The sequence below is a fragment of the Phacochoerus africanus genome, chromosome 8, assembly GCF_016906955.1.
Source record: "Phacochoerus africanus isolate WHEZ1 chromosome 8, ROS_Pafr_v1, whole genome shotgun sequence".
In the NCBI taxonomy this organism is placed as follows: Eukaryota; Metazoa; Chordata; class Mammalia; order Artiodactyla; family Suidae; genus Phacochoerus; species Phacochoerus africanus.
The window spans coordinates 19,133,288-19,152,841 of record NC_062551.1 but is presented as its reverse complement, the minus strand read 5'-3'; the positions used below and the strand labels follow the sequence as shown (position 1 = coordinate 19,152,841).

At 49.1% G+C, this 19,554-nt stretch overlaps 1 protein-coding gene across 1 annotated transcript; it reads right to left on the bottom strand.

The window, feature by feature from the left end:
• Window positions 1-1,886: 1,886 nt before the first annotated feature.
• Window positions 1,887-19,551, bottom strand: COQ9 (coenzyme Q9). The gene is made up of 9 exons (XM_047789597.1): window positions 19,425-19,551; window positions 15,843-16,008; window positions 13,648-13,783; window positions 6,752-6,894; window positions 6,407-6,491; window positions 4,679-4,783; window positions 3,235-3,390; window positions 2,854-2,907; window positions 1,887-2,579 (listed from the first exon to the last, which is right to left on the bottom strand). The coding sequence occupies exons 1-9, from the start codon at window positions 19,495-19,497 to the stop codon at window positions 2,544-2,546; spliced, it is 954 nt and encodes a 317-aa protein (XP_047645553.1). The 5' UTR covers window positions 19,498-19,551; the 3' UTR covers window positions 1,887-2,543.
• Window positions 19,552-19,554: the final 3 nt, after the last annotated feature.

Sequence of the window (19,554 nt, the reverse complement as noted above, 5' to 3'; positions counted from 1 at the left end):
GAGAGGGGACAGGGGAGTTCTAGAACCAAAGGCCCAAAACACTGAGGGATGACAATACTTTACATGTACTTAGCAAAATTTGCTTGAGTGATAGGTGTATACCCTTTCCCTTTCACTCCTAAGTCTGGATCATGCACTTCTGACACTGCAGGAAGATGCAGTTCTCTTCAGCGTATCACCTCCAGTTCTGCGGAGGTGGGTGGGTTATGGTCTCTTCATCTCTGCATCTCCAGTGCCTGGCAGTGTGTGTCACACAGGGGCAATGTACGATAAAGAATAATCCAAGTCCCCTAAACAGTCCCCCTAGAGAGAAGTTTGAATAGGCCTCAAAAAGGTGGCAGGAGCTTACATAGAGAAGCCCTAAAATAGAACTTGGCAGGTGACAGCATTTAGGGGGCAGAAGAAGAGTAATCTCCTACAGAGGAGAGAAAGGAAGAGCACTGAGGGGGTCCCTGCTCCACAGCCTGTGTCATCTCAGTAAATTAAGAATCAAATTGTCTGCTGAGTGCAAGAGGCGTGCTATAAAGGATAAAGGAGAGAATGGAATGAAATTTGGAATAGCTACTGCTGAGAGGTTAACAGAAAGTCGAGATAAAAGGCTTAGGGAGGTGCAGAAAGGGCCCAGAGGAAGGCCCACAAGAAGAGATGGGAAGTTCCTACTTAGCTTGTTATCTCCCTCATGAATATTCCGTCTAGTTAGGTAGGAAACAGCAAAGCAGAAGACAGAGGCTGCGAGATCCTGTGGATCCCCAAATGCTTAAGCCCTAACCCCTAATGTGAGGGGGTGAGGTCAGGAGGGCAGGACTCATGAAGTTAGCGTTACAATACGAACAGGAAGAGACAGCTCCCTCTCTCTCCCTCTCCCTCTCCCTCCCTCTCTCTCTCTCTACCGCGTGAGAATATAAAGAGAAGGTGGCCACCTTCATTCAAGTCAGGAAGAAAGCGCTCACCAAGAACCGTATTGGCTGGCACCGTGATCTTGGACTTCCCAGCTTCCAGAACTGTGAGACATTTTGTCACAGCAGCCTAAGCAGACAAATATAACAGAGTTAACTAGACTTAAAAAAGAGAGCCCAAGAGTTCCTGCTGTGGTGCTGTGGGTTAAGCATCTCACTGCAGTGGCTTAGGTCATTGCAGAAGCACGGGTTCGATTCCTGGTCCAGCACTGTGGGTTAGAGGGTCTGGTGTTGCCATAGCTATGGCAAAGATCACAGCTGTGGCTCATATTCAATCCCTGGCCCAGGAACTTCCATATACCACGGGTGCACCATAAAAACAAATTAATTTTTTAAAAAGAGGGAGGAGTTCCTGCTGTGGCTTAGCAGTAATGAACCCAACTAATATCCATGAGGACGCAGGGTTCGATCCCTGGCCTCGCTCAGTGGGTTAAGGATCCAATGTTGCCATGAGCTGTGGTGTAGGTCAAAGACTCAGCTTGGATCCTGCGCTACTGTGGCTGCAGTGTAGGCCAGCAGCTGCAGCTCCAATTCGACCCCTAGCCTGGGAGCTTCCACATGCTGCTTGTGCGGCCTTAAAAAGAAAAAAAAAAGGGGGCAGGGAGGAGAAGCATAGTCAGTTGAGACACTGACAATTAGTAAAGCTAGCGACTGTGTCAATGAAACAGAAACAGGAAGTGCGAAAGGAACTAATAGTGTAGGGGGGGGGGCGGTTTGCACAGCAGGGAAAGGCCGTCACCCACATTGTACTGATGGGAAGCCTGGGCCCACACATACGGAGCTGTCACAACTTCCCAGTAATATCAGGCAGCGCTAGGACCAGAACCCCAGGTCTGCTAGCTTCCAGCCTTTTCTTCAACACTGCTGTCTCCCTCTGGGGTCTTGGACACCTACCGTGGTTTGTATGGAAACTACCTACACAACAGGAAATTGCTTCAAACGTATTTATTATAATTTTTACAGACTCTAAGTTCACTAATAATCCTGCAACATGTGCTAGTGTAACTCAACAAGGGGCCAAGGATCACACCTCTGACCAGGTTGAGCACACTGTGCAGCAGGCACCTGTCTCAGGTGAGGCAGCTTGCTGAGGGGGTTCCCAGGTGCAGCATCTCAGGATGCCAGAGAAAGGAAAGGCAGCACAGAACCCTCTGGGTGTACAGGTCTGTGCTGTTCTGTAGAGGAGCTGCCACCTGGGGTGACTTCAGACCCTGATTCCAACTTGGAGCCCCAGAGAGCACTTCTGGGGAGGTTAAGACACGATCAAGCTGCCTGAGAGGCCACGACAGGAACGTGCTGGGTTTCTGTGGTCAGGGTGCTTGAGTGTTGCATTTTCCAATCACACGGCTGAGGTGCTGAAAGGCATCGGGAGGCCTGGCCTGGTATTATGAACTGAAGTGTCCCAACCCCAGGCTCTGACTGTATCCTCCAGTGCCCTGGTTTGCAGGAGGCTGTGGTAGTATGATAGATCCTTCTGTGTGTTCTCATTAACGCCCTGTTCCGTGGACGGCACCTCATACATTTCAAAGCCCCTTAAATATATCCACGGGTTTTCTTCTGGGCACTCTAGCTTACGTCCCTTCTTGCTCACCGACGCTGGTTTAGGCCTGTTAAGTTCTTGAGCTGATAAAGGGATGGAAAAAGAGAGTGATGAGACTTCGCCCTACACCTAGGACTCCAAGGGGAGAGATCTGGGTTTTCAAAGCCGCGCGTGTGGTTATGATGAGATCCGACATACCAGGGTCCTGGGAGCCAGTACTGTTTCTTGATGCCAGTGAAAAATACAGAGGTGGGGTATCTGGGATCTACTGATTGGAAGACTACATGGGGTCAGTGACGAACGTAGGAATCACAGGGATGGAGCCGGAGGGGCAGGGATGAGCTGGGCAGTACTCACCGTCACCGCCGCACCCATGAGTCCTTGCACCAGTGCCTCTCCGGTGGACTTCACCTAGGAGGAGTCAGGTTGGGTTCTCTTAAGTCCCCACCCCTGGCTCAAAGGGGAGACAGGGAGGACAAATCAGTAGGCCTACTGGCCGCAATAGGTAGAGTCAAGAGGGCCCATTTACTGGAGGGAGAGCCCATGGATGACACAACACAAACAGGCCACGTGTGGCTTGTAGGGAAGGGCTGGGATGAAGAACAACCAGTCAGGTCCCCTGGGAAGGCCCTGAGGATTGTCACCTGGGGCCAAAGGGGAGCAAAGGAACAGACAGGTGACCAGTGTGGCCCGAGAAGAACAGTGAGGAGGCTTCCCAAAGGCTTAGCCCCCAGTTACCTGCTTGGCAGTGTGGCCCATGTTCATTGCATCGTTAATCCGGTTTTCCAGGAAGCGCCAAGTGTCCTCAAAGTCTGGGGAGGAGTCCTGCATCATCACCAGCTCTGTCGTGTTGTAGATGCCGGCCAGCACTGCACGGCGGGTGTACCAGTTAAACTGCCAAGAAACCCATCCAGCAAGGTGGGTCACCACTGCTGCTGTGGGTTGGGGGAAGTCTGAGGTAGTTCCTACCCAAAGCCACTGGCACTCATGGGCTCCCCCACCCCGTTTCTTCTTTCCCTCATGGATACACATGGCCCTTGGGACGAGACTGCTGTTCCCGAACTGAGCTGGGCATCAGGATCACCCGAGAGCCTAAAAAGGCAAGCTCCTGGGCCCAACCTCCTAGAATTGAGAGTCAGTAGGTCTGACGTACAGGCCAGGACCTGGATGTTTAATAAGCGTCCCATGTGATTTTGCTACATCCACTCGGCTTTGGAAACACTGGTGACAGCCTAAGTCTCAGGACATCTAAGCTCTGGGGAGGCTCTACGGTCAGCCAGTTAGGACCAAACCCTGGTGCGTTCATCAGTGTAACAGCATCACGGACAGACTGAAACACCCGTGAGGAGCTACGAGTTCAAGGCAACTTTTGACTGTCCTGGCCAACCATGCTTCAGAACACTAGCTCAGCTGCTTCATGTTTTATCCCTCTAATTTCTTTGCTAACTTCATTTCTCTATCATCTCTGTTGGTGGTATATTCCCACATGAGAGAAGTTTATTAAAGTACTTTGTTAGAATGGTGGTGGGAGCATCTCTGCCTCCCAGCCTGGACTTCACAAAAATACGACCACATGTTAATTTCTTTTATGAAGGTGTGTGTATATATATATGTACATATATATGTATACATTTTAAAAATTTCCTACCAGAAATATCATAGCATTAACAAGTCAGATTCTTTCCTGGGGCCTGTTTAAAGGCTTATTGATCTCTCAGCAAAGCAGGCCAAGATAAGCTTGCAGGGCGGTTTCTTTTTAAAGCAATGGGTGTCTCCATGGCATTTTTTTTTTTTTTTAATTTTAAGCAGTCTCATGAAAGACACGCATTGATAAAGTCTGCTACAGAATCTAGATCTAGGAGACTGAGGGGGAGATGATTATAAATGGCAGCCGAATCACCAGGCCCTATGATGCCCTGTGTCACCACTACGGGGCGGGGGGGGAGGGGGGAGGAACAGCACTGGTTTGTGGCTCCAACACTGGTCCCTGAATGAAGATGACCTAGATCCCACTGTGCCTGCTGAGGGCCCTCTTCATACCTTAGTCTCTCCTTCCTAAGATGGGAATGGCACTGCAGACCCCCTGAAGGGAACTGTGATCAAAGAAATCGCACAAACTTCCTGAGGAAGTGCTTAACCCAAGCCTTTCTCGGTAACTTGTGGGCTCGCCGAAAGCACTCACATCTGTGGACTGGTCCCCAGCGTAATGCCACATGTCGTCCACCATGCTGGTGAGCAGGCTCAGGCCGGACGGGATGTTGTGAGGGAGCATGAGGATGCTGAGGGCCTGAGGGGAGGACAGAGGAAGAGGCACTGCACACCGGTGGGGGTATGAAAGGGGCCCGCCCGGCCTGCCTTCAGAGACCCACCATCTTCACCCGCTGGCGTGAGCTCCTGGGGGCTAACGATCCCGACCTTGGCTGATGGGAGCCAGGGCAGAGCCGAGCCTCAGCTGGCCCTCTCAGACTCTCAGCACCGAGTATGAGGACTGGGGCATGCAGACACTCAGGTCTAGCCTGGTGGCTTTGAGCACTGAGCGCAAGACTGGGGAAGGCACCCCATTCTGCAACGTGGAGAAAGGAGCAGAGGTGGGAGGGGAGCCTGGGGGTAGTTGCTAAGCCCAAATCCTAGGCCTCTCCCAGAGCGCAGCGGTCGTCCTGCCCTTGATGCCCCGATGCAGCCTCATGAGAAACTCCTCCCCTTCTTTTTTTTTTTTCCCCTTTTAACTGAAAAAAACCCCAGAAACCAAAAATCCTTCAATACAATTGATGGCACAACCCAGAGATGCCTCTATCAGCAGACATTGACTCCTGAGAGTACAAGGTCTGCTACTTGGCCAACTCTAAAATCCACAGGCTGTGGCCCACGGGAGCCGGTCGGAGGCATCCCAGATTGGCTGGAAGGTTTTCTCCAAGTAGCCCAGAAGGAAACAGGCTGAATAAGGAGGCAGCCAGGGCCTAATACACCCATTGCGCTGCTTTAAATGTGAGGGGGAATGAGTCAAGTGGAGGTCTGGAAGCCGAGTGTCGGCAAGGAATGGCTATGGCCGGCTGTACTCCCTCACACCTGGGCCGCCACACGCCAGGCACACGGCTGGTGTTCAAATGTCTGGCAAGTGACTGATGGAAATGATATGCTCAAGTCTCCCAGCTGGCCAGAGGACAAAAGGTGATCTGGGGGTCCTCTCAGTTCTGCTGTGCTTTGCCTTTTTCTTTTTTCAGCTATACCTGTGGCACGTGGAAGCTTGCGGGCCAGGGATCAAACCCAAGCTGCAGCATGACCCACACCACAGCTGCAGCAACCCCAGATCCTTAACCCTCTGCGCCGGGCCTGGGATTCAACTGGTGCCTCCATAGACAAGCTGGATCGTTAACCCACAGTGCTGTGGGAATTCTCTGCTTTGACTCTCTGAAGGAATGGCTTACATTGTGACACACTTTGAAAAAAAAGGAGCTTCAGAAAAGGGAGGAAAAGCCCTTGGAATGAATACTCCAATTCTCAAAGCATCACGGTGACATAATGAAAAAAAGTCCCAGCCTCCCGAGATCTAGAACATGACAAGATAGTGGATAATGGCCAGTAAAATCTTCTGACTTTTCTAATCTCCTTCACGGATTCCTCCTCACTGAAGACCTGGTGGCACACTCAGGCCACTAAGACCCCACAAGGGTGTGATCTAGGACCCAGGCCACTCAGATTTCCTGGAACCAAGACAAAGATGGCTCAGAGGTCCTCTCTTTGGCTCTCCCAAATCTGGAACCTAGCGCTACCAAGTGTGCTGTGTTTCCCTGGGCTTGCGGAGATTGGCGAGCTGACTTCTGAACAGTGGGCAGGGCCCCCTGCGTGAAGGTGCTGAAGCCCATAAACACGAACACGCTGTTGCCCCGGGGCCCAGCTATGGACTCTGTACCCGGGGCCAATGCTCAATGTATGGGATCAGCATTCTCAGTCTGGTTTCTACAGCATCCTTCAGGAACTGGTCTGTCTTCTTCTTCCTGGAAGGGGGAAAAGAAAACAGTATGTCTCTGGGTCAAAGGCACGGGCATGGGCTACACGGTTTACTCAGCCCCAGCAGGGAGGGTCCCACCAGCAACAAATGAGACAGGCAGCTGCCTTTCAGTCCCAGCAGAGCAGCAGGGCTGCTCACTGCTACTCTTTTGACCCTGCTTGGATTGGCTTCCTGGGGACAGCTGCTAGGGCCTGAGGTCCCTCGCTCCTTAGCTGCCACCATGAGCAATGATGCCACAGGACTTACTCTGCCTGGCCCAGCTGAACCAGCTTCTGCTCCTCTTCCAGCACACGGGTGAGCCGGGCGTTGCACTGGGTCACAAAATGCAGTATCAGCTCACTGCCATCATTCCCAAACATGCTGGCGGCCGCAGTGGAGAGACCCAGAGACTACAAAGGGAAAGGGGGAGAGGAGAGGCAGGAAAGCGGTGGGCAAGTGCAGCGCGCATTTGCTGCCTGCTCATCCCTAGTGCCCCTTCTCCTAACGGCAGCTTGGTTGTCAGTGGGACACCCCCACTCTTCATTCCCGGTCCGCATGATCAGGGTGCCCCTCTGCACTCTGTCCAGCCTGTGGGTGTGACATAAAGCAGGGGATCCAGACCTGGATAAATGGAGCTCACAGCGACTAGTTCAGGGCTGTGCCCGGGACCAAACCCCAGCCCTAAGAGGCCGCCTCCAGACTCTGCGAGTCCTGATGGGAAAGACGTACTCTCCTTTGCGGCTGCTGAGCCGTTTTTAGTTCTGCCTGGGAAGCCCCGCAGAGAATGAAGCTCACAGAGAAGAAAGCAAAGCAGAAATGCTAGAGAGACAGTTCCCAGCAGCACAAGCTAAGAACATGGTGCCAGACCTACTCCTAGACTCCTCTGCTACTAAATGAGCCAAAACACTCCCTTTCTTGCTTGAGCCAGTTGAGTTCTGACACTGGTAACCTAGAATTGTAATCATTATTAAAGGGCTCAGGGGAGTTCCCTGTGGCCTAGCAGTTAAGGACTCAGCATTGTCACTGCTGAGACCTGGGTTTGATCCCTGGTCCAGGAACTTCCACATGCTGCAGGTGCAGCCCAAAAAGGTGTGGGGGGTAGGGGGGTTCAGGAAAAGCACCTGTAACTCTCTTCCTCAACAACTCATTTCACCTAAATCTCTTGGAAAGTAGATCTCTCAATTGTTTAAAAGAAAAAAAACAACAACCCACAAACTTTTCTTAATGAGTTGTGAGGAAGTTAACAAAGCCAGAGTTCCCGTCATGGCGCAGAGGAAACGAATCCGACTAGGAACCATGAGGCTGCAGGTTCGATCCCTGGCCTCACTCAGTGGGTTAAGGATCCGGCGTTGCCGTAAGCTGTGGTGTAGGTTGTAGACTCGGCTCAGATCTGGTGTTGCTATGGCTCCGGCTCAGGCTGGCAGCTGTAGCTTCGTTTAGACCCCTAGCCTGGGAACCTCCATATGCCTCAAGAGTGGCCCTTAAAAAGCCAAAAAAAAGAAGTTGTTTACAAAGCCACAGAGACCCTTTACTATCCCTGATATACAGCAATCACTGAGCATCTGCTAAAGGCAGAACCCTGATGGCAGCAGGGACAAAAGACAAACAAGGAACAAAAAACCTATTCACTCTATGAATTCCCACTGTTGGGAGTGGGGAAAGTGACTGTTCTGGTGGGAGTAGACGGCCTTTTTGGAGAGCAGTTTGGCAATATTCACATCACCATCAGAGTTGCAGCAGCATCAACACTAAGGGTGCCTGCGAGCTCACTGTGTGCCTGTGTCGCTGAGCGTGGAGGAGGTGGGGCCCAGCGAGCCACACTGCTGGCTCCATGTTAGCTCTGCCGACAGACCGCTAAAGGGAGACTGCGAGGCTCGAGTGGGGGGTACTGACTGCTGATGGCTCCCTGTCTGCTAGTGGTTGCCGTGAGCAGGAGCCTTCCTCCCTGAGGCTGCAGTTGTGTCCAGTTCAGCAGCTGAACCTAGTGGGCAGTATTCCCAGCACTTGCAGAACTAGTTTCATCTGGCCACCATCCTCTTCTTGCCCACCCTCCCCCATCCACTCCACCATTTCTCCAACCCCCAGAGGGCAGGCTCCAGCCCCAAGGGACCCTTCCTCCAAGCTCCGCGACACCAGCACCAGCTGAGTAGCACCCCCTCCTCAGGAGTCTGAGCTTCATCTCCACAGACTCTCCATCAAGCTTATAGTTTGAATCATTCCAACTCTTCCCTCTGTTCCCTTAGCCCTGGGATGGGAGCTACTCCCTGCAGGTGCTCCCTCAATGGTACCTTACTGTTCTTTTTATCCTCTTGGTACCATCACATCTAGTTAACGTCACATCTAGTTATCTAGTTAACAATTCTTTTTGTTTGTTTGGCTTTGGATTTGGTTTTTTTAGGGCCACACTTGCAGCATATAGAAGTTCCCAAGCTAGGGGTCGAATTGGAGCTGCAGCCACCAGCCTACACCACAGCCACAGCCACAGCCACAGCCACATGAGATCCAAGCCGCATATGTGACCTACACCACAGCTCTGGGCAACACAGGATCTTTAGCCCACTGAGCAAGGCCAGGGATTGAAACTGCATCCTCATGGATGCCAGTCAGGTTTGTTACCGCTGAGCCATGACAGGAACTCCTAGTTAACAATTCTTTAGTTAAATTCTATCTGGATAACTAGTGTGATTTCTTCTGATTGATGCACTTCCTCCAAGACCAACTCCACTTCTCAGAATTTGTCCTAAAGAAACCAACCAGAAATGTACTTAAATATATCATACAAACAGGTTTATAATACTTTAAAAAATGGAAACAACCCGAATGTTTATTAAATGAGTTTGAGTAAATACAATAGGGATTACACAGCCATGTGAATGGAGATATGCAGAAGGGAAAAAACCAGTCAACCATGGACTACTCAGCGGAATTAGATTGTTCCAAACAATCCTGTTCCATCTCGGTCCTCTACTGGTTCCATGCCTTTCTACAATGATTCTTTCAAACCTTCTCGGCTACCTCCAAACCTGTGTCTCCTCCCACTCTTTCCTAACTCCAGGGTCATGAGACAATGACACCTACTCCACAGAGAAAACAGAAGCCATTTCCTGGGAACTCCTTAAAGGTTCTTCTGGAAACTAAACTTGCAGGTGTTTGCAGCAAATACATCGAAGGTCAGTCTTCCCACCTGTTTTCTGGATTTCATAACCTCCTATTTTTATTTTATTTTCCTTTTTATGGCTGTACCTGTGGCATATGGCAAGTTCCCAGGCTAAGGGTCAAATCTGAGCTGCATCTGCGACCTACACCACAGCTTGGAGCAACGCTGGATCCTCATATTTTTAAATTAGCCACTTTCTCTGTGCCCATCACCCTTGCTTCTGCACCCTCCCGCCAGTATGCAAACATGCTCAGGCTTCTATCCATTTTCCCTGCTTGGTACACTAGCCCTCGTCTACCCCCCACAGCCAAACACCTCTCCACTTCCTTACCTTCTACTCACTCCTCAACCTACCCCATCGTTTCTGACCCGTGCTCCCTCCCGCAGTAACAACCATCTAGGTGCTTCATCCACATTCTCCTGCTTTGCCTGCAGCGTCAGGCTCCTACTCTTGAGTCTTCTTTGCCAGCTCACCCTGTTCCACCCACCCTTAAACATCAGAGGACCTAGACGCCTCTCTTTTCACATGACTCTCCAGACACACTCATGCCACGCTAGGCAATCTCACTCACTTCAGTGATTTAATTTGTACAAATGCTGAAAATGCCCCAACATACACTCTAGTCCGGGCACCTCCTCCAGTTTCAGACCTGTATGCTTGAGGTCTCCTGTTGGCTGAACCCAAGACCCCTCATCCTCAACAATGACTGTATCCATGATCTTTCCTCAGACCTGATTCTCTTCCATTGGCCTTAATCTATGAAAACAGCACCACCAGGTACCCAGATGTGCAAACTGGCAACTCTGGTGTCATTCTGTCACTCCCTCCTACGTCATCCTATCACCAAATCCATCAGCTCCACCTTCACTGCTATTGCTCGCGGTCAGAAAGCTCTCATCTCTCCTCGATGACTGGCAGCAGTCCCCAGGGACTCTCTCTACCGCCAATCCATTTTTCAACTAGCGGCCAAAATAGTGGTTTTGAAATATCAAATTTAATCCTGTATCTCCAATTATTCTTAGAATAAAAGAAAGCCTTGCCTGATTGGCTTCAACTGACCCTCCCTCAGCCTCGCTCAGCTCAGATCTCTTCCATCACTCTTGGCAGGATGGTTCTCTTTGCTTCCTCTATGTGCAGGCTTCTTTCCACTCTGCACAGGCTGTTTCTCTGTCTGAACTTGTCTGGCCCCTACTCCCACCAAACCAGGTAAAGTCTACTCATTCCTTAGCTCTCAGTTAAAAAGCCTTTCCTCACCACGTTCTCGCCCCACTCCATATCAGACCCTCCACTGTGGGTCTCAAGAGCACCTTTTCCTGAGAGCACTGAGCACATTCTATAAATATGTATTTGTATATATCTGACTAATGTGGCCATCATCAGGGGCAGAACTGTGTCCATCTTGACCATTATGATGTCCCTAGGACCTAACATACTCTTTGTTCAATAAATATTTAAAGAATGAATGATTAATAAATGAAAGCTTTTTTTTTTGTCTTTTGTCTATTTAAGGCCGCGCCCATGGCACATGGAGGTTCCCAGGCCAGGGGTCGAATCAGAGCTGCAGCCGCCAGCCTACACCACAGCCACAGCAACGTGGGATCCAAGCTGCATTTGCGACCACAGCTCATGGCAATGCCGGATCATTAACCCACTGAGCAAGGCCAGGGATCAAACCCATGTCCCCATGGACACTAGTCAGGTTCGTTAACCACTGAGCCACCACAGGAACTCCAGATTATTTTTTTTAAAGGTTTTTTTTTTTGTCTTTTTTTGTTGTTGTTGTTACTTCTTGGGCCGCTCCCACGGCATATGGAGGTTCCCAGGCTAGGGGTTGAATCGGAGCTGTAGCCACCGGCCTACGCCAGAGCCACAGCAACGCGGGATCCAAGCTGCATCTGCAACCTACACCACAGCTCACGGCAACGCCGGATCGTTAACCCACTGAGCAAGGGCAGGGACCGAACCCGCAACCTCATGGTTCCTAGTCGGATTCGTTAACCACTGCGCCACGACGGGAACTCCAGATTTTTTTTTTTAATTTGAAAGAACAGATATCAAAACGTTGACCTTTGGTTATCACAGATGGATTTTTTTGTTCTCTTTTACATCTGGTTTTTTTTTTTTTTTTTTTGGCCGTGTCCATAGCACGCAGAAGTTGCTGGGCCAGGGATTGAACCCATACCACAGCAGGGACAACGCTGGATCCTTAATCTGCTGAGCCACCAGGGAACTCCAATATATCCGTCTGTATTGTTCAAAGTTCTCAGAGTAAGCACACAGTAGAGTCATACAGTATACACACTTCAGTTACATGACTTCTGTTACCCTATGTGCTCTTGGGAGAGTGAGAGAAGACAAGAGAAACGATAAAGTTAAGCAAAGCAGCAAAGTTGCCCATTGCTCCATTTCATGTGCAGATATTCTGCTCGCTTGCGATGGAAGATGTGAACCTGTAATTCCGCCAATCTCCATCCTCAAAGACCTCTCACAGGATAGTACCTGGCTCTGCCTGATGATCCTGCACCATGGGGCCTAAACACAAGCCTATGGCTTAATCTTAAGCATCAGTCTGTTCCAAAGCAGGACAAAAGACTGACTGTTAGACTTCTGAGAAAAATGCGATGTGCTGGTCTCCAAGGTGGTGCCTTCTTGGGAGTTTTCAAACGTCATATTTCATCATTTCTTTCTTTCTTTTTTTTTTTTTTTGGTCTTTTTCCAGGGACGCACCTGCAGAATATGGAGGTTCCCAGGCTCGGGGTCTGATCAGAGTTGTAGCTGCCGGCCTACGCCACAGCTACAACAATGGCAGATCCAAGCCACACCTGCAACCTACACCACAGCTCATAGCAATGCCGGATCCTTAACCCACTGAGCAAGGCCAGGGATTGAACCTGCAACCTCATGGTTCCTAGTTGGATTCGTTAACCACTGAGCCACAACGGGAACTCCCTTCATCATTTCTAAGATGCGCATATTCTTCTCATTTTAAATAATCACTGTGAATTGTACTACTGATGATATCATAATTTGATAGCATTTTTTCTTTTTTTGTGATGCATTAAGTAATAGTGCTTCTTACAGTCAATGGTATCTTAGAGGCAATGAAATATGGTTGTTTTGATCACAGGCATTTTTTTTTTTTTGGCTTTTTAGGGCCATACCTGCGGCACATGGAACTTCCTAGGCTAGAGGACGAATCAGAGCTACAGCTGCTGACCTACACCACAGCCACGGCAATGTGGGATCCAAGCCACATCTGTGACCTACACCACAGCTCACAGCAATGCTGGATCTTAACCCACTGAGCGAGGACAGGGATCAAACCTGCATCCTCATGGATACTAGTTGGGCTCGTTACTGCTGAGCCACAATGGGAACTTCTGATCCAGGCAATTTTTGCCTAACGAGCTGCCTTTAGACTAACTCTTGCCGGACGCGGTGGTGTGCACCTACAGTTCCAGCTACTCGGGAGGCTTATGATGGAGAACTGCTTGAGTCCAGGAGTTCTGGGCTGCAGTGCCCTATGCCATCGGGTGTCCGCGCTAAGTCTGGCATCAATACGTTGACCTCTCCGGAGTGGGGGACCACCAGGTTGCCTACGGAGGGGTGAACTGGCCCAAGTCAGAAATGGAGCAGGTGGAAACTCCTGTGCTGATCAGCAGTGGAACTGTGTCTGTGAACAGCCACTGCACTCCAGCCTGGGCGACACAGCAAGACTCTGTCTCTTTTGAGCACCCAAGAATGAATTTTTTGAACGCTCAAGAAATAAATGATCTCAGTAGAATCTAACTTTCAAGACCAACTCCATGGTATGTTCTTTTTATATTAAAAAACAATTTAAAAATAAAGCCATTTCTACCCTACTGGGAAAAAATAAGCAAACAAACCCAAAAAATCTTGCAGCTGTGAGGCACTCCAGGGCTCTGAGCTGGGCCCTCCCTCTGGCTGGTGGGACTCCCCCCTCGCTGACCTTGGCCAGGCTGCCCCGCCCTCACCCATACACACCTTGGCTCCTTCCGCAATTGCCTCTGCTGTCCACCCATGGGCAGGCACGAACTCCAGGGCTGCCGTCAGGATGCGGTGTTGCAGCTGCTCCTCGCTCTCGTAGCCCTCTTCCTCCTCACCGCCCTGGTCTGTGTACCTGAGTCCCGAATCCAAGAGAAACATGGGGACAGAGCCCAGCCCACCTCATCTGGGCCGCCTACTGCCTGGCATGCAAAATGTGCCTGGCCAGAAACCACAGACTCTGTGTCTCCTCTCAGCACGTGCTAGGAGGGCATCTACTTTTCTGTCAGTATCAGTGTTTGAATGCCAACAGGGTAAACTCCTCTCATCCTTCCCCTCCCTTGGAGTCAGACGGAAAGGAACCAGTGAGCAAGGAGGTCATGTGATGGGAAGCCACCTGCTTTCATAGCACCCTGGATCTCCTGGCTTATAGCCAGAGCTCACTGTTTCTTCATCTGGATTTGAGCCCAACTCCATGAGGACAGGGACAACAGCTACATTATTCACAGGACCTGGTACAAAGTAGATCCTCAAACAGTATTTGGTGAATTAAAATGAAAAGTACTGGAGTTCCCACTGTGGCACAGTGGGTTAAGAATCCGACTGCAGCACGGGTTCGATCCCCGGCCCCGTGCAGTGGATCAAAGGATCCAGCATTGCCACAGCTGTGGTATAAGTTGCCCCTGTGATTCGGATTCCTGGCCTGGGAACCTGCATATGCGGTAGGTGCAGCCATTTATAAATAAATAAATAAATAAATAAATAAATAAATAAATAAATAAATAAGGGAATTCTGGGAGTTCCCATCTTGGCGCAGTGGAAACGAATCCGACTAGGAACCATGAGGTTGTGGGTTTGATTCCTGGCCTCGCTCAGTGGGTTAAGGATCCAGTGCTGCCGTGAGCTGTGGTGTAGGCCGCAGATGTGGCTCTGATTAGACCCCTAGCCTGGGAACCTCCATATGCTGCTGGTGCAGCCCTAAAGGGACAAAAAAAGGGGGGAGGGGTTCCCACTGTGGCGCTACAAGATGGTTGGTGTCTCTGTAACACCAGGATGCAGGTTCGATCCCTGGCCTGGCACAGTGAGTTAAAGGATCCGGCAACAGCATAGGTTGCACTGCAGCTGTGACCTGATCCCTGGCCTGGGAATTCCATATGCCGCGGGGTGGCCAAAAAAGAAAAAAAAATTTAAAAAAAAAAGAGAGAGAAAGAAAAAAAGTACTTTCATTGGAAGACCATAAAAAATCACTGGGAGCACTCTAATTTCAGAGCTAGAGGAACTTCTCAGTGGCAGGATTAAGACAAAACATTTAATGGAGATGTAAATTATTATCTCCTTTCTGGAGGGCCCCACATATGTACAAAATGTTAAATGTGCGTATCTGGGAGTTTCTGTTGTGGCTCAGTGGTAACGAATCCAACCAGTATCCATGAGGACGTGGGTTCAATCCTTGGCCTCACTCAGTGGGTTAGGGATCTAGCATTGCCATGAGCTGTGGTGTAGGTCACAGATGCGGCTTGGATCTGGCATTGCTGTGGCTCTGGCGTAGGCCGGCAGCTATAGCTCCAATTTGACCCCTAGCCTGGGAACCTCCATATACCCTGGGTTCAGTCCTAAAAGGCAAAAAAAAAAGCATATCCTTTGACTCAGTACTTCCACCACTGAGAGAATCACACAACATTATTACATTATTTTTCATATCAGTGAAGGAAATCTAAATATCCATCAATAAAAAATAGGTCAAATAAATTTTGGTAGTGTCCTCTGCTGGAATATTACACAACCATGAAAATAATATAGACTGTGAAAGGACATTAAAAATGTACTGTTGGGTAAAAAACACATTCTGGAACAGCATTATAGTGTATAGCATGATTAGTCATTTGTGATACATATTAAGGTGACATATGAAATATGCTTAGAGAAATATCTGAAAGGATGGTCACAAAAATGTCAGCAGAGTTATTTCTGGGTTTGTGATTTCTAGTAATTTGCAGTTTTATTTTTGTAAACTTCTTTGTGTTGTTTAGATGTTTTAGAATGTACAGGCACCATTTTCATAAAACAAACAAAACAAAGATAGTCTTGAAAATGAAGAAAGGTGTGAAGGAGATAGAGAGGGGAGAGGGAGGAGAGAGAGTCACCCAAGCAAGCCAAGTGGCCAGAAATGGGTGGACTGGGGTTCTGGTGCCTACCTGGGGGGTGAATGAGAAGACTCCGGACTGGGTTCTTCAGCACCCCGTGTCTCAGAATGTTGCTGAGAGGAGGGCAGAGGTTGCTGCTTCTGCTGATCTGTGGATCTCAGCTGCATGGCTGAAGCATGGAAGGCACGTGGCACCAGGGCTGCTCGGCAGCGGGACACTGAAACAGAAACTGTCAGTCAGGGACACTCACCAGAGAAGACTCTTTGAGACCCAGAGGGGTCCTAGAGATGGGGAAAAGGAAAAGCAGAGGGAAACCAGAACCATTCATCCAAGACAAAAAGTCTGGGTAAATTGGAAACCTTTCCACATGAAGTAGTGGTAAAGGCATGAACAAGGAAGCAGAAGATCTGTCTTCTAGGCACGTTTCCATCATTCGTTAGCGGTGTGGTAAAGGGCAAACCATTTCATGCCGATGAGCATGACTTTAAAAATATTCAAGAGTAATGATCCCTATTTACTCAGTGGAAATGTTGTGAGGCCCAAACAAAAAATGCAAGTGACTTGCAAATATTACATATTTTTCTATCACTGTTACATGTTACATATATTTCTAGCACTGGCCTAGAAATCAGAACTTCTGACCACTGATTCCCTAGGGTTTATGTGGTGCCTTCCATCTGCTTTCTCATCTGCAGTTTTTTTCTTTTTGTCTTTTTGCCATTTCTTGGGCCGCTCCCATGGCCTATGGAGGTTCCCAGGCTAGGGGTCTAGTCGGAGCCGTAGCTGCCAGCCTACACCAGAGCCACAGCAACGCGGGATCCGAGCCGCAACTGCAACCTACACCACAGCTCACGGCAACGCTGGATCGTTAACCCACTGAGCAAGGGCAGGGATTGAACCCGAAACCTCATGGTTCCTAGTTGGATTTGTTAACCACTGCACCACGATGGGAACTTCTGCAGTTTTTTTTTTTTTTTTGGCCACGCCTATAGCATGTGAAAGTTTTAGGCACAGGGATCAAACCCAAGCCACAGTAGCGATACCATGGACGTGAAACGAGCCACTGCAGTGACAACCCCAGATCCTTAACCTGCTCTGCCACAAGAGAACTCCTCATCTGCAATACTGGAGCATCCTATTTACTTCAGGAAAGCACTTTCAGGAAAGTACAGTATTGTTTCCTAAGCAAAGGCTCATACTACTTTATTCTTTCGTAACATTTTACTATGAAAAAAAAAATTCAAACATACAGACAAGTGGAAAGAACTGGTGGCACGGACACCTGTGTGTTCACCACCTAAGTCCTACATATGTATCCATCACACTCCTCACACCTCAATCCAGCTGACTTTGTGATGCATTTGTTGCAGACTTCAGTATTCTTTCTCTCTAAACAGTTTCAGCATACTTACCATTAATCTGAGTTCCATATTTACTATTCTCTAATTGAGATGACATTTATATTCAATGAAATGCACACAGCTTAAACAGGCCAATCCAGAGTTTCGACAAATGTGTACACTGGCCTAACTTGAACCTCTACCTAGAGATCAACATCATCCCAGAAAATTCCCTCCTATTCCTTCCCAGTCACTCCTCAACCACACTGTTCTGAATGTTTCACTCAAGTCTTGTCTGTCCTATAATTTCACCTAAATAGGATGGTATGGCGTTGCTGTCATGGCTCAGCAGGTTAATGAACCTGACTAGTATCCATGAGGACACAGGTTTAATCCCTGGACTCGCTCAGTGGGTTAAGGATCCGGTGTTGCTGTGAGCTGTGGCGTAAGTAGGCTGGCAGCTACAGCTCCAATTTGATCCCTAGCCTGGAACTTCCATATGCCGAGAGTGCGGCCCTAAAAAGACAGAAAAAATAAATAAATAGAATCATACTGTATGTCCTGGGTGAGTAAGACTTCTTTTGCGTAGAATATCTTTTACATTGATTCATATCTTTGTGTAAATCGGTAGGTTACTTTTTTTTTTTTTTTTTGGCCACACCCACAGTATGTGGAAGCTCCCTGGCCAGGGATCAAACCTGCGTCACAGAAGCAACCTGAGCCATGGCGATGTTGATGCCAGATCCTTAACCCACTGTGTCACAAGGGAACTCCAGTCAATTACTTTTTATTACTGAGGAGTATTCCATTAAGAAACACTAATCTGGGAGCTCCCACCACCGCAAATGGGTTAATGATCTGGCTTGTCTCTGTGGCATTCGTTGCCAGTTGGATCCCCACCTGGCACAGCAGGTAAAGAATCTGGCATTGATGCAGCTGTGACATAAGAAGCAGATGCAGCTCAAACTCAATCCCAGGCCAGGGAATTTCCACAAGCTTGCAGGTGCGGCCAAAAAAGAAAAAAGAAAAAAGAGAGAGAGAGAAAGAAACATCATTCTGATGGACACCTGGGCTGTTTCAGTGTTGCCCATTATAAATAAAGGTGCTATGAATATACCTGTTCAAACCTTTTTATGGACATATGATTTTACGTCTGTCGGGTAAATACCCAGATTTGCTGGGTCATTGGCATTACTTTTACTGAACATATTTAGTTTGGAATTCTGTATAAAAACAACAAAACAGGAGTTCATGCAGGGATCTGTGGTGTCTCTGCAGCACTAGGATGCAGTCCACCTGCACAGTGAGTTAAAGAATTCAGCGTTGCCAAAGCTGAGGCGTAGGTGGCAACTGTGGCCCGGATCCCATCGGTGACCTGGGAACTCCATGTGCAGTGGGGTGGCCAACACCCCCACCACCACCACACACAACAAAACAGCACTTATTTTTTTTCTTTAAATCTACAGACCAACTCAGAAACAATGATTTTTAAAAGAAACACAGCACGTATGTGGAACAGTATCAATTTTTTAGTATTTACTCAAACTGGGGAAAAAAATGGAGCAAATATTTATAAAACTTCAAAAAGGACATGGGAGGACCCAAAGCAATACTGCAGAACCACTGTAGTCCATATGACTTTAGTTGAAGTACAGAAGAATATTTACTATTCCATTAGTTACATATTTTTGGTAATATGTTAGTACATACATTCTCTTTAAGGAAGGTGACATTGGTTTTCCACTTAGGGTACTGATAAAAAGCTTTCATTTTTAGGTAAACGCCTCTATTATTAGGAACTCAGACATAAAAACAAAATTACTACATAATGGTAAAGGTGGCAAGAGGATATTGAAGAATTACTGAAGTGATGGGGGAAAGGAATGACTCAGGAGAAAGCAGACTAGGCGCTCTGCGGCTGTTTCCCGTGACCAGGGCCCAAGGGACTTGACCAAGGAGTTGAAACTGTGTACAAGACTGCCGGTCTGCAACCGATGAGCTGTGTGACCTTGGGCGCCCACAGCCCACTCTGTGGCTCCATCAACTCCATGAAATGGGAGTGGCAGGCCCTTCCCCGACGCTCTGGCTCCTCACAGCAAGAGAACTGAGTCAGAAGCCAGCTACGCAGCCGGTTCAAGTCCCGGGCGCCAGCGCGAGCCGCTATGCCCTTCACCTCACCTTGCTCTCAGGCCACCACGAAGGCCTCTTCCGCCCCTCACCCAGCCCAGGTTCGGCTTCGCGCACCCCTCTTCTCCCCTCCCCTCCCCGCTCCCTGGCTCGGCAGCCCCCTCACCGGGCAGGCGGCACCGCAGCTGCAGGAGCCTCCAGCCCGCCCGGGCGACCGCGCCGGACACCGCCGCCGCCATGTTGGAAGCGGGCACGCCGCCGACGCGACAGAACGGGCAGCACGGAGTGCGCAGCGC

Excerpts from the sequence above, each read along its gene's own strand:
- COQ9 (XM_047789597.1), bottom strand. The coding sequence starts at position 19,497 with ATGGCGGCGGCGGTGTCCGGCGCGGTCGCCCGGGCGGGCTGGAGGCTC. Across the intron at positions 6,895-13,647 it reads CAATTGCGGAAGGAGCCAAG|TCTCTGGGTCTCTCCACTGC; the intron begins GTGTGTATGGGT and ends TTCCCTTTGTAG. Across the intron at positions 2,580-2,853 it reads TCATGGGTGCGGCGGTGACG|CTCAAGAACTTAACAGGCCT; the intron begins GTGAGTACTGCC and ends TCCCTTTATCAG.